Consider the following 13,007-nt stretch of genomic DNA (forward strand, 5'->3'; position numbering starts at 1 on the left):
GAGTTGGGCATGTTAGTATAGGTTGTAGTTGATATTTAGATTTTGTCCGGAGTTGAATTGTGTTCATATACAAGTTATCTGTGTAGTGGGGGAATCGATTGGTATTGGTATAATCTCCAACAATAAATCCTCCCTAATCACAAACCAACTGAACTTGACGAATTGAGCTGTGTATCCATCTGGGCTTGGGTCTTTATAGCTATCCATCTCAAAAGAGTTTCTTTGATCTCATCTTCAGTGAATGCTGATGTAAGAAGAGTTGCTTCTTCATTACTAATCTAGTAATCTTTGAATCTACTCTAAGATTTTCAAAGAATTCTCTATTGTCTTCATTTGCATGATCATCACCAAGAATAGTTTTATGGTGGTTGACTAATACATCCATTACACATTTACACTATTCTTCAGGCCCCGGGAGATCAATATGACGGACAAAATGTATATCTCAAGCAACGGGAGAGCCTAGACAACTGACATTGGTGGTGTCCCGAAACTAGTAAAGAAAATAAAGTGTTTCAGCAATGTGGTGTTTCACTGATCATGTTGATTATTGTTTAAGTGTTAACAGAAACTCTCTACTCAGGGATGTTAGTTTTGTAAAGTAAGACAATACTAATCCTTGTTGCTCCCCTGTAACCCTTCCAGAGGAAATAAATACCTGGGTATGGCCATGGGGAGTCTCTTGGAAAGCAGGTAATAAAACTTGAAGAGGGTCTCGGTTAATTATCTTATGTAAATAATATTTTCCAATATAGACGACACTAAATGATGAAATAGTTCTCATTTGCTGAATTATATTGGTACATGTTTCATCTTTTGTTGTTTTCTTGGGGGCTAAGCCGTCTCACTTGGTAGATAAGTTGTGACGATCATGATGCTAGTCTCTTCTCTGTATTGATGCTAGATGAGAGTGTGGGACTGCACTTACTGAGGTCACTTGCAGTTGGGCCAAAGAATGTTAAAATTCAACACTTTCTATTTCATTTTTTCAAAATATTGATTTTCATTGTTCTTATTTGCAAAGGTACCTGAACTTTTCTAATGCATTAAGTTGCAGAAGATCAATTACACCCAGAATCCCCGTATGTCCTGTCGTGGGACACTCAGTCTGGAAAGATGTAAGATAACGGTTCCTGGAACCTGCGTTTGTTTGAAAGTATCAGTCAAGCTTCTTTGTCATTTTGGAAATTTTTGTATCAATAGTATGTGTGATAATTAAGGAATGATGGGGATAGAGTTAGTAATAAATATCTTCTACGTCTTTACTCTTAAGTTCCTTTAAACAACTCGTTTACATTGAAGTTGGACCTCAACACAATGTGCAACTTGGACCACACAAATTGCATCGTGGTGCACGTGTTAGAACAAGTCTAATGGGGGTATATGGGGTACTAAAGACAAATATAGCATCCTTAACCACAAAAATGTCATTCCAATAGAACTGCTAAAAGGGTCTTAAATTTGGAAGGAGTAAAAAATCCAGCCAAAGTTAAGACCTTCGTTAGCAGCTGCTATAATAAGTTCGGGAGACGGACGATATAGTTTCTGCCGTCCGTGTTTTAAATTTTGACGGACGGCAGAAATTGTGCTGTCCGTCCAAAAAAAATTCAATCGAAGTTACAAAATAATGGACGGACGACAGAAACTATGCCGTTCGTATCATTTAGCACTTCAAAACAAAAAAAACGATTGGATTGGTTTTTTTATTTTGGAGAGCCAAATTTGGCTGGGCAAACTAAAAAGTCTATGTGGCACTTTTAGCAGCCCAATTTAGCAGCTCTCCATTGGACTTGTTCTTATGGACGCAATATATGGACTCCTAACCACACATATTTTGGAATTTTTTGTATGCATTGAAGTTGGTTTCAGCCGCAGTGTTGGACCTCAACACAAGTTGCATCTTCGTGGACGTGTTATGGACGCAATATCTAGACTCCTAAGTCCTAACCACACATTTAGTGATCGTGTTTGGTCGTGATCGAACACCCTAGCAAGTGTTTGCAGTGTGCAACCTTGGACGCATACTGTAAGGCTTGTAAGCTACCGAATGAAGAATTGGGGTTACATACTGGGACTCTTTCACTTGGGCATTTCTTGGTATGCTTTTGTTGCAATGTTCTTGTTGGTTTCCTTACTTACCTTACAATATATATAAGAAATAGGACTAGTTATTGCAGATTTTATCACGGTTGTTCTTCTCGTTGTTCAGAGTGATGGTTTGGTGATCAACGGAAGAAGTAGAGTGTGGGTACCGGAATCAAGCGGTCATGTTTCAATTGCTTCTACTCCTTTCTTTCATCGTCATCAGCTTGAATAAAATTCTTCCAGTGTCTTCCATTATTTGTCCGTACGGCTATGATTCCGACTCTAATATTCGATACCCGTTTAATATTAATACCGAGGGCAGGAATTTCAGTTTCGGATGGGGAGAGGGATATCCAGGATTAATGATCAAATGTTTAGATAACCGCCCGTTCATTAATATCTCCAACCACCTTTATCTTGTGCTAGATATAAGACACGACTTGCAAATTGTAACAATAGTAGACGCGGATATAGAAGGACAAGATTGTCCTCAACCACGAAGAAATTTCTCCTTATCCGACTCAACACCGTATTTACACAGACGCGATGATTTTGCCAACGCTATCTTCTTCTACAATTGTACCAACAATAACCATAATTATGGTGTTACGCAGCTTCTCCCTTGTCTAGACAACTACAACAACAGTAATACAAATGAACGTTCTTATGCTTTCTATCCATATTCAATCCCAGAAGGATTTGACGGGTACAGAACCTGTTCGGAGAGTGTGGTAGCACCTTACCGTTTCTCCACAGGTCTAAATTTCTCACAAGCTTATAAATTGGGGTTTGAGCTCGTATGGTCTACGCCTACTGAATGTCTGGTCTGCGAGAAATCTGGGGGTATGTGCCAGTACAGTACTACTACAGGTTTTCCTCGATGCGTATGCGGATTTCTATATCTTGAGGATACAGTTTGTCCATCTCGTAAGTTTCTAATTTCTCTCTCTTTAATCTCTTGCTCAATTGAATTCATAGATCTCGTGTTTCTAAAGCAATCCTAGATACAATATCAAACATTCCAACTAGATAAGTTTTTCGCAAAGTTTCTGATCCCATAGGGAAATTTACAATATTGTAGTTGCGATTATTGTTTCCATAAATTTCTTTTACATTCTCTAGAATATATCATGAATTCAAATCAAACATGCTCGAAGCTAAACTATCACTTCGGCTAATTTTGACCAACTTGAACTTAGCTAGGCTGCATTTCGTATTGCTGGGATTGCAAAGTGCCTTTTCCTTCGTTTTTTTTTTTTTTTATTATACGAAATTGCCTACCATCTAAGAACTCAACAAAATTGCATACTATCTAAGGGCATATCTTGGTGGTGGTAGCAAATTGTTGAACTTTGCAAACAAATTTGACAAACTTGGGTTGCAAAACAGTGCCAACTCTAGGTGCATGGTAGCAAATATTGATAGGCCCTACACACGCGCCACTTCACTGGCGCGTTGAAAAAGTCAACAAAACAGTCAGGAGGCAAATGAAATGGCGTGCTCCGGGTTGAGTGCAGCGCCGTATCCGCAAACTTGACACCAGGTATTTTTTTTTTTTTTCAAATTTACTACCAAAAGCAGTTGTTTGCCACCACCTAAAGATGATCTATGAACTCATAAGTGTAAATTTAAAAGCCCGAGCAAAATTATTTTTCAGACAACACTTCAAATATGGTTGGTATTATAAATGGAGATAGAGTAATGCACATTCAAATTTCTAAGAAAAAGGCACAAGAGAATCATTATACAGTACAATTCAATAATATGAGCTTGTAACTATGGTCATGCATGTATATATGTTAACGAGAATCACATGTTTGCATTGCAGACTTAAGTACTGGACAAAAGATCATAATTGGTGAGCTATATATACTACATATTACTTGATCAACTCTTTATAGAAATTTCTACAGTTTTTAGACTAAATTAAAAGGTTATCTCTCTGTTTACACTTTATAGGTGTATCCACTGGAGTTGGAGGACTAGTACTTCTAATCTTACTCGTTATGTATAGGAAGAATATCTCCTCATTATGCTCGTGTGGGAGGAATAAAACGGAAACTTCAACAAATGTGGAAGTGTTCTTACAGAGTTATGGATGTCGCGCTCTACAAGTACAGAGATACAAATATTCAAGTGTCAAGAAGATGACCAATTCTTTTAAGGACACATTAGGGAAAGGAGGATATGGTTGTGTTCAAAGGAAAGCTTCGCAATGGCCGTTTAGTGGCAGTCAAGGTATTGAATGAATCCAAGGGTAATGGTGAAGATTTTGTCAATGAAGTTGCCACCATTGGTGGGACAAACCATGTCAATGTGGTAAGTCTTCTCGGGTTTTGTGCCGAGAAAACCAAACGAGCCCTTGTGTATGAGTTCATGCCGAACGGGTCACTCGAAAGGTTTATTTACAAAGAGAAGGAATCAAGCACCATGCCTCTTTTGGGATGGGAAAAGCTTTACCAAATAGCACTTGGCATTGCTAGAGGGTTGGAATACTTGCATCGTGGTTGTAACACACGCATTTTGCATTTCAACATAAAACCTCACAATATTCTTCTAGACGAAGACTTGTGTCCAAAAATCTCAGACTTTGGGATGGCTAAACTCTGTCCAACAAGAGATATCAGTGTTGTGTCAATGGTTGGAGCTCGAGGAACTATAGGTTATATTGCCCTTGAAGTATGCTGTAGAAACTTTGGAGGGGTGTCTCACAAGGCAGACGTTTATAGTTATGGAATGATGGTGTTAGAAATGATTGGGGGAAGAAAGAACATTGATGTGGCAGTGGAGAACATGAGTGAGATATATTTTCCCCAGTGGATATATAATCATCTTAAACCAGATTTCAATGTGGAAGGATCTTGCTGTGAGATATTTGAAGAGGAAACAACCAAAAGGATGATCGTAGTGGCTCTTTGGTGCATACAGACACACCCAACAGATCGACCTTCAATGACTAAGGTGGTAGATATGTTAGAAGGAAACAATGAAGATTTAAAAATGCCTCCAAATCCTTTTCTTCATCCACCTTCACAATCTTCGATTTCATCGTCATAAGAGTTATTCTACCACCGAATTTGGATTTGTTCTATGACACTGCTCTTGAAATTTAGATAGGTATTGCACTACTTTTCAGCAGTTGTAAAAGATATATGGGTTCCCAAGATTATATTATATCTTCTTTTTTCACCCGCAGTGGAGTGCTATCTGTTAGCATAAAAAGATAGCTAACAGTTACATGTTCATGAAAATAGGAGGTCATTAGACAAATCTAGAGCTTAAATTAGCATATTTTGAATAATCAAAATGGGGATTTCAGAAGAAATAAACTGACCTCAATATCGCAGAGTTCTGAAGCAACATAAGATCCCACAGCTTTCACCAATAACAAGTTTTTCAGCACTGGTAATCAGCTTCCAGGAATTTTCAGCTGTTTCAACTTCTCTGTGACCTGCTCCATTGATGGGCGAACCGAGAGTGCCTCCACTGTGCAGCTTGATGCAAGTCTTAGCATCCCCAACAAATTCGCCTGCGGACCTACTTCCCATAAAACAGGAGAAAAAAACTCAGATGAGCGCCTGTCATTGATCAACAACTGTGCCCATGAAACTATATTGAACCCATTCCCGTATTCGGAGAATGAAGGGTCAAGAGTTCTCTTCCCTGACATCAATTCCAAAAGTACGACACCAAAGCTATAAACATCTGCCTTGTCAGACACCCTGCATGTCATCGCATACTCAGGTGCAACATATCCAAATGTACCAGCTACATCTGTAGTAGCATGCGTCTCAGAAACTTCTAAAAGCCTTGCCAATCCAAAATCTGAAAGATACGCATTAAGCTCATCATCGAGCAAGATGTTACTTGGCTTGATGTCCCGATGGACTATCCGGGGGACACAAGAGTAGTGCAGATAAACCAGTGCCTGAGCTATATCTACAGCTATCTTGTGGATCACCGACCACTTCACGTTGTTATCCGAACTTTCATGTATGAAAGTTTCAAGATTTCCCCCTGAGAGATAATTGTATATCAGAAACATCTCTGTCTCGCCCATGTGGTAGCCAATAAGTGTTACAAGGTTCTTATGATGAATTCTTCCTAAAGTTCTTATCTCTGCATCAAACTGTTGAACACCTTGAAATCTTCCTATTGAAAGCCTCTTCACAGCTACTAAAAATCCTGGAACTAGCTCGGCCTTGTAGGTTGCTCCAAATCCACCTGTGCCTATCAGATACTGGACACTGAAATTCCCTGTCGCTCTGACCACATTATCGTAATTTAGCTCGGTTGGAACCTCAACAAATGACACAACTAGTTTCCTTCTTAGACTTGCAAATCTAGCAAGCTTTCTCCTTCCAGGCACAAGAACTATTACTGTAACTAGAATAAAGGCCAGGACCGATGCAGAAGTCACCATAGATATAATAACCAACCTCATCTTTTTCCTTTGACCATGCCACAATGGGACAGGAAGCCCAGATGGAGAAGCTGAGGTTGGATCGGAGCATGGCTGCAGATACTTATTTCCCCTGAAGCCATCACAGCCGATCCGATGTTGAAAATCGGGTATAAGGCCAGAAAGGTTGTTGAAAGAAACATCTAGTATAATAAGACTGGCTAGAGATGAAAATGATGAAGGGATCTCCCCAAAAAGTTTATTGTGATCAACCAACAACACTTGAAGTTGAGTTGCATCTACTAAACTATCTGGGAGACGTCCTGTTAGAGCATTCTCAGATAAATCTAAAATTACAAGAGAAGACAACTGACCAAGCTGAGTAGGAAATTTTCCTGTCAATTTGTTTCCACCTAGTAGAATCCACCGCAGACTCTTCATCTTCCCTATCTGGTCGGGAATGGATCCAGTCAACCTGTTTTCCCTTAAGTCCAGATATTCAAGCATCTGTGAACCACTAATACCAGGTGGGATCAACCCACTCAGCTCGTTATAAGCTGCTTCAAAGCCTGTTAGCTGCGAGCAGTTTAAAAGTAAGCCTCCAGAAATTTCACCTGATATCTGATTGATAGTCACATTGACCTCCAAGCTTTGCAAATATTCACAAGCTGAAAAAAGCTCGTCTGGAAGTGATCCATTTAATCGATTGTCGTTCAGCAATAGCTTGTAAGAGGGTTTTTTGTCAAGCATCGACGCAAACCCATCTCCAAATGAGAACAATGGTAATGCTCCACTAAGAATATTCCAACTAAAATCATGGACAACTACAAATTCCCCATCGGACGGTAATTGCTCATTAATCCAAGAACCCCGAAGAAAAACACCCCCTATATATTGCTTCTCAACCAAATTACCATCTTGACTATATGAAGATATCATACTGCTAGTGCAACTAGTCATTGGAAATCTTGGTAAATGACCAGATAACGAATTGCGACTCACGTTGAAATAAACCATACATGGAACTGGCAGCTGTGAAGGAATAGATCCAAGCAAAAGATTTGAACTCAGATCCAAAAATGAAAGATTTCTACACAGTCCCATTCCTCGTGGTATCAAACCTGTAAAATAATTCTGTCCAAGATTAACTACATGCAATTTACACGAAGCGCTCCAATTCCTCGGTAATCTACCACCTAGATTTGCTCTAGGAGCCCAAAGAATCTCAAGTTCAGATAGCAACAATAACTCCGGCGGTATTCCTCCATCGAAAGCATTAAATTCTCCTCTAATACTATCCCTCCCTGACTGTGAATCAACCAAATTAGTCAATACAAGAGAAAAGAGCTTACTACAATTTCCTAACTCTTTCGGTATCTTATCAGTGAGACTATTCCTAGAAACATCAAGATTCTCAAGTTGAGAAAGTTTACCAATCTCAGGCGGAATTCTATACTCAAGAATATTCTCATCCAACAAAACTGACCTCAAATTTGAGCAGTTTCCAATCTCCGCCGGAATTCTGTCAGTCAAGAAGTTCCCAGAAAGTTTCAAATATACAAGTGATTCACATCTACTTTCACTATCAATCACAATTCTACCATTCAGCTGATTATACGACAAATCAATACTTCTTATCCTAGCAGAACCAATCAGTTTCTCAGGAATCGAACCAGATAACAAATTATAAGAAACATTAAGCAATCCAAGAGAAGAAATTTCACCTAGGTTACGATGAAGACTTCCTGACAATCTATTTCCTTGAAGTTCTAGTACTTCCAAAAACATGAGCCTAGTTATTTCCACTGGAATGTTTCCAGTAAAGTTATTATGAGGCAAGGACAAAGCCCGAAGCTCGGTTAAGTTACCAACCTCGGCCGCTAGAGTCCCTGTGAGACTAGTAGTATACGTTCCGGTTATGTTCAAAGACGTTACTCGTTTGTCAGTGCAAGTGACACCATACCAACTACAGTAGTTGTTGGTAACGTTCCAATCCAAGAGGAGACGGAAAGGATCAACAGAAATGGACTTCTTGAATGCAAGTAGTGACATTGCCTCTTGAGGTATAGAGGTTACAGGGTTAGAGAGAAAAAACAGTGGACTACAAAGTATTAGAAACGTTAAGACAGCAGCCATTTTCAGGGGAAATGGTTTTCCAGGAAACAACAGACGGTTGTCTTGAGTGTTCAAAATAAACGAACAAAAACGGTTTTCTTTCTTCTTTAGGAAGAGTTTTAAAGTGAGGTGACGAAAGAACATAGGTTATATCGTGGGAGAAATGAGGCTGTGTCAGATATATATGGAAAGGGTTGAAGAGGTAGAAGACAAAAAGACAGTAAAAAGTCACATGATGATGGTTGCCTGGTTGAATTGGGAATCAAAGGAAAGCGTTACTTACCATCTCCTCCCTTTGCAGTTTGCTCCAAGAGTGTCTGCACTCTGTAGTCACAAAGTCACGTAGTTGTACCAAGTAACTACTGAAGTCACTACTCACTAGGTAAGAAAGAGAAAACATCCATTGGCGTTAGCGAAAAATAAAAAAGAGAAAACAGCCATTGGCATTAGGGAAAAAATAAGAAATAGAAAACATCCCTTGGCAGTTTTAAGTAGCATTTTTATTCAGAGAGACAGTATGACTGTGTGAGATCTCAATCCAACTAGCTAGTGAGTTTCTGCCACCCTAAAGCCACCTAATAAAGTCACTTTGCTATTGCAAAAATTTTGATATTTTAGGAACAAGGCGACCATTGTCAGCAACTGGTTAGCATTTAACCAAAGATGCTCTAAACAATTAGTCAATTACTCATACTCAAAAAATAAATAATCATATTTGTACCCCTTTCTTGTATATTTAGTTATTTACTACTTACTAGTGGCCTAGTGGGTGCACAGAGCTCTGGTTGTGCTCCAACGAAGTTTGGGTCCATATCAGTCGTCTCTAATTTTTAGCTTACGTGTGGGTGTGTTTGAATGGCACATCACATGGACGGAAAACCATCAATATATAGCCTTGTCTAATGTCTTTGTTGGATGTGTACCACACTACCACGTCATAAGAAGCAACAGCCCAACACGTATTTGAGTATTTCCAATTATATATATCCATTTCAGCATTTCTTTCCGGCCATTTTCCCCCTTATCTCAATTCGGTTCTTTCAATTAGCCATAGGAAAATGTAACACTTCCTAGCCAATAACCGTGGATTCCAAGTGAATTTCTTTTGATGTTGATCCTAACTCATGAATTCACATGAAGCATGAAGTTGGAACTGGGATGGCTTGGGTTGGGTGGGACCTGCATTACTTGGTATCGAGAGAAACCTTCTCGAGAGAGTACATTGGAAACCAAAATAAACCGCGAATCGAGCTGAATGTTTTTGGACCTTCTTGGATGTCACCCTTTAGAGTTTCTCTATTCGACAATAAAAATATCAAAATGAAATGAAAAGATTCGTTTCCTCTTCCAACAAAAACTATTGATGATATTGCCAGCTTGATAGCTACGTGATGCATAATAATATTGAAGTTTTGCATTACAAACTGCCCCACCTTGTCTTACTGTCTTTGTTAGTTTGTTACTTGTGAAAGTGAAAGTCCCAAAGACACATTAGCGGGATTATATTAGAGAGAAGACGGAAAACTAAGTATTTGGTCCAATAAGGTTGACGAATCCAATCAAATCTTACCCAACTTACCAATAATCTCATTAAGAAAGGTGAATTTGGACCAAATGAGGTCACCAGATTTCATCACAACTTAAAGCTAAGAGGACAGTGTTGACGTGTAAGAGACGTGACTTTGACGTCATGAAAGGAGCCAATCATTTGGAAGTTCGGATGCTAGACATGTCCATCCAGAAGAAGCAATTTCGATAATTTGAGAGAAATAAGTCCATTTATTCTACCGAAACGTACTTGAGAATTAAAGAAACAAATAGTTGTGAAACAAAAATGATTGGAACAGGTTTTGAAGGATAATGTTCACCTGTTTCATTGTGAACTTATACCAGAAGCAGTATTGAACTGAACAAGTTAGTTAGTTTAGTCGTTCAGTGATTTTGAAACCTTGTTTGATCATTTAACTAAACTTGAACATTCAGTTTCAAATGCACTATAATTACTAGAAATTCTGAAAACGAAGGCTTAGAAACTAGTCAAACCACAGCAACGCTAGAAGTACTCAGACACATGCGACTATGCGAGTCAGGAAAATTTATGCAGTGTCGGGAAGATTTATATGATAACAAAAATTGCCGTGGTTACCACAATCTCTCTTACTATTACGACTCTACGGACGTTCTGTTCAGCTAAGGTGATTAACCAAGTCCGTTTAGCACTCATACAAACCAATTTTCACGTTTGACATGTTATTAGATGCCATTGAAATTTGTAATCCAATTAAGAGATGATTATATAATATATATATCGGTTCAAGATAGCATGATCCCACATGGTTTTCCTTCGAGAGCACAATCATGGGGTCAATGGATCTTTTAAATGTATTTACACACTACACATGCCTAAACCCCGATGTCCAGAACTCCACAAGTACTCAACTTGTTCTGAAACAGCCGGCAAATCAATGCCTATCATTGGCATTTCACTGGTTCACCCTCTGTTGTTCATTTTGGGTGGGAATGGAATAGGTCATCAATCAAACTACAGGGACTGACAATAGAATGCATTTACAAGCACGAATGTAAATCTGATCTTGAATTAGCACTAGTGTTGGGCGATGAACCGATGCCTGTATCGGGAGGGCTTTCCCCGATATCTAAAGCCAACAGCATTCAGCTTAAACGAATCTCATGTATTATAACAAAAAATACATGTACTGATGGACTGACATGTATCTTGAAATCATCATTTTTATAACGATTTTCCTTTGTTGGCTTGCCAAAATTTGATTCCAGGGATATATCCAGCTCCCTCAATATTTTTTCATTTCCTTTTGATAACAAATGACCCCTAAAAAATTGCATCATTTTATATCTTTCAAATTTTTCTTCACAATTGAACAAATATATAGGGTGTCATAGATGATTAACAGTAAATCAAGAAATTACCAAAAAATAAATAAAAAATAAAAATAAAAACAGTAAATCAAGTAAGATGGTGTAAGGGTTTTTCTGCCAGTCCACTTGCAACAGTTTCAATAAAAAAAAAAAAAAAAAAAAAAACCTGCCCCATCAAAAAGTTAAATGGGGATTAAAAGCTCTGCACAGAGCAAAACCATTGTGCTAAAACAACTTTTTACATCAACCATATCTACACTTCCCTGATTCCTTTTTACATTTTTTTACTTGGTGATCCCCTTCTCTCCTCTGTCAGATCTTCATCTCAACCACTCTTAACCTACTCCTAACCCTTTTATAACCGCCCTTTTCAAATCCTTAATCTCTTTGTTTCTGCTAGCTTATTCGTCGATAAACGAGTAGACCTATTTTGATTGGACAGCCTCGAGGAACATCTGAATACCAAAGGCAACTAGCAGATTACCAACGCCTCATAACTAACCTCAAACCTAGTGAAGTAACCCAGATGGATGGGAATCATTCTAACTAGTAAGCTTAATTCGTTCTAACTAGTAAGCTTAATGCTAGAAAATTCATGAAGAAAAGTTAGCAACTTAGTATATAATGGAACTGGAAAGTTAATCAATTTTTTTTAAGCAATCCTCCATGGACTTTGTCCTATATAAATCCATTACACGAAGATATTCCTAAACTTCACAGGCTTCAAGGTGATGACGATCTGAGTGTAAACAGCTAATCCTGTGATTGTTGTCAGGAAAATGACAAAACTACCCCTTCATTTGATGACCATTCTAACAAATCAGCCATCTTACAACAAAAGGGCAAACTTGCATATAAAAAATAAATTTCTCTTCCCTCCAGACGACAACCACTCTCACCCCTAGGGCTTCCATCTCCCCTCTAATATCTTCACGTCACTGCACAACCAACTCTCACCACAACCATGAGTAAATTGGATTTCATTCATAAGTGTAAAAAAACATCCAAACTCTTTGCTGTTTTCTATTTGACAACCACAACCGTAGTATTTCATCCCTTCCTTTGAGGTACATCATCATTGTAAATTGTGATACAAATTTAACAAGCAGTTGGCTATAAGTCAAAGTAACGATAGAGCTTCTGAGACGACAACCACTCTCACCCCTAGGGCTTCCATCTCCCCTCTAATATCTTCACGTCACTGCACAACCAACTCTCACCACAACCATGAGTAAATTGGATTTCATTCATAAGTGTAAAAAAACATCCAAACTCTTTGCTGTTTTCTATTTGACAACCACAACCGTAGTATTTCATCCCTTCCTTTGAGGTACATCATCATTGTAAATTGTGATACAAATTTAACAAGCAGTTGGCTATAAGTCAAAGTAACGATAGAGCTTCTGAGATTATTATCTCTATCACCAGATGAATTCATACCCCAAGATATACACCAGTTATCTTAACTCTTAAATAATGATGTGCAGTTTTTCCTACAAACGGAAAA

At 38.5% G+C, this 13,007-nt stretch overlaps 2 protein-coding genes and 1 long non-coding RNA gene across 3 annotated transcripts; 2 read left to right on the forward strand and 1 right to left on the reverse strand.

Moving 5' to 3' along the window:
* LOC147516049 (uncharacterized) lies at nucleotides 1-785 on the forward strand. Its single transcript, XR_015210911.1, has 2 exons — nucleotides 1-526; nucleotides 646-785. It is a non-coding gene; the product is annotated as an uncharacterized LOC147516049 (long non-coding RNA).
* Nucleotides 786-1,193: 408 nt separating this feature from the next.
* LOC147516050 (LEAF RUST 10 DISEASE-RESISTANCE LOCUS RECEPTOR-LIKE PROTEIN KINASE-like 2.4) lies at nucleotides 1,194-5,276 on the forward strand. The gene is given in 4 exon segments (XM_086588732.1): nucleotides 1,194-3,012; nucleotides 3,914-3,943; nucleotides 4,045-4,276; nucleotides 4,278-5,276. Coding segments are annotated over 4 exon segments (1,872 nt in total). The 5' UTR covers nucleotides 1,194-2,267; the 3' UTR covers nucleotides 5,143-5,276.
* On the reverse strand, nucleotides 4,193-9,078 carry LOC147516051 (LRR receptor-like serine/threonine-protein kinase RPK2). Its single transcript, XM_086588731.1, has 2 exons — nucleotides 5,420-9,078; nucleotides 4,193-5,292 (listed from the first exon to the last, which is right to left on the reverse strand). Exon 1 carries the CDS (start codon nucleotides 8,744-8,746, stop codon nucleotides 5,495-5,497), a length of 3,252 nt encoding a protein of 1,083 aa, XP_086444857.1. The 5' UTR covers nucleotides 8,747-9,078; the 3' UTR covers nucleotides 4,193-5,292; nucleotides 5,420-5,494.
* Nucleotides 9,079-13,007: the final 3,929 nt, after the last annotated feature.

Source organism: Coptis chinensis, chromosome 2 (assembly GCF_015680905.1).
Source record: "Coptis chinensis isolate HL-2020 chromosome 2, ASM1568090v1, whole genome shotgun sequence".
NCBI lineage: Eukaryota > Viridiplantae > Streptophyta > Magnoliopsida > Ranunculales > Ranunculaceae > Coptis > Coptis chinensis.

Bases quoted from the DNA above. Each gene is read 5' to 3' on its own strand.
- LOC147516051 (XM_086588731.1), bottom strand. From the start codon at position 8,746: ATGTTCTTTCGTCACCTCACTTTAAAACTCTTCCTAAAGAAGAAAGAA.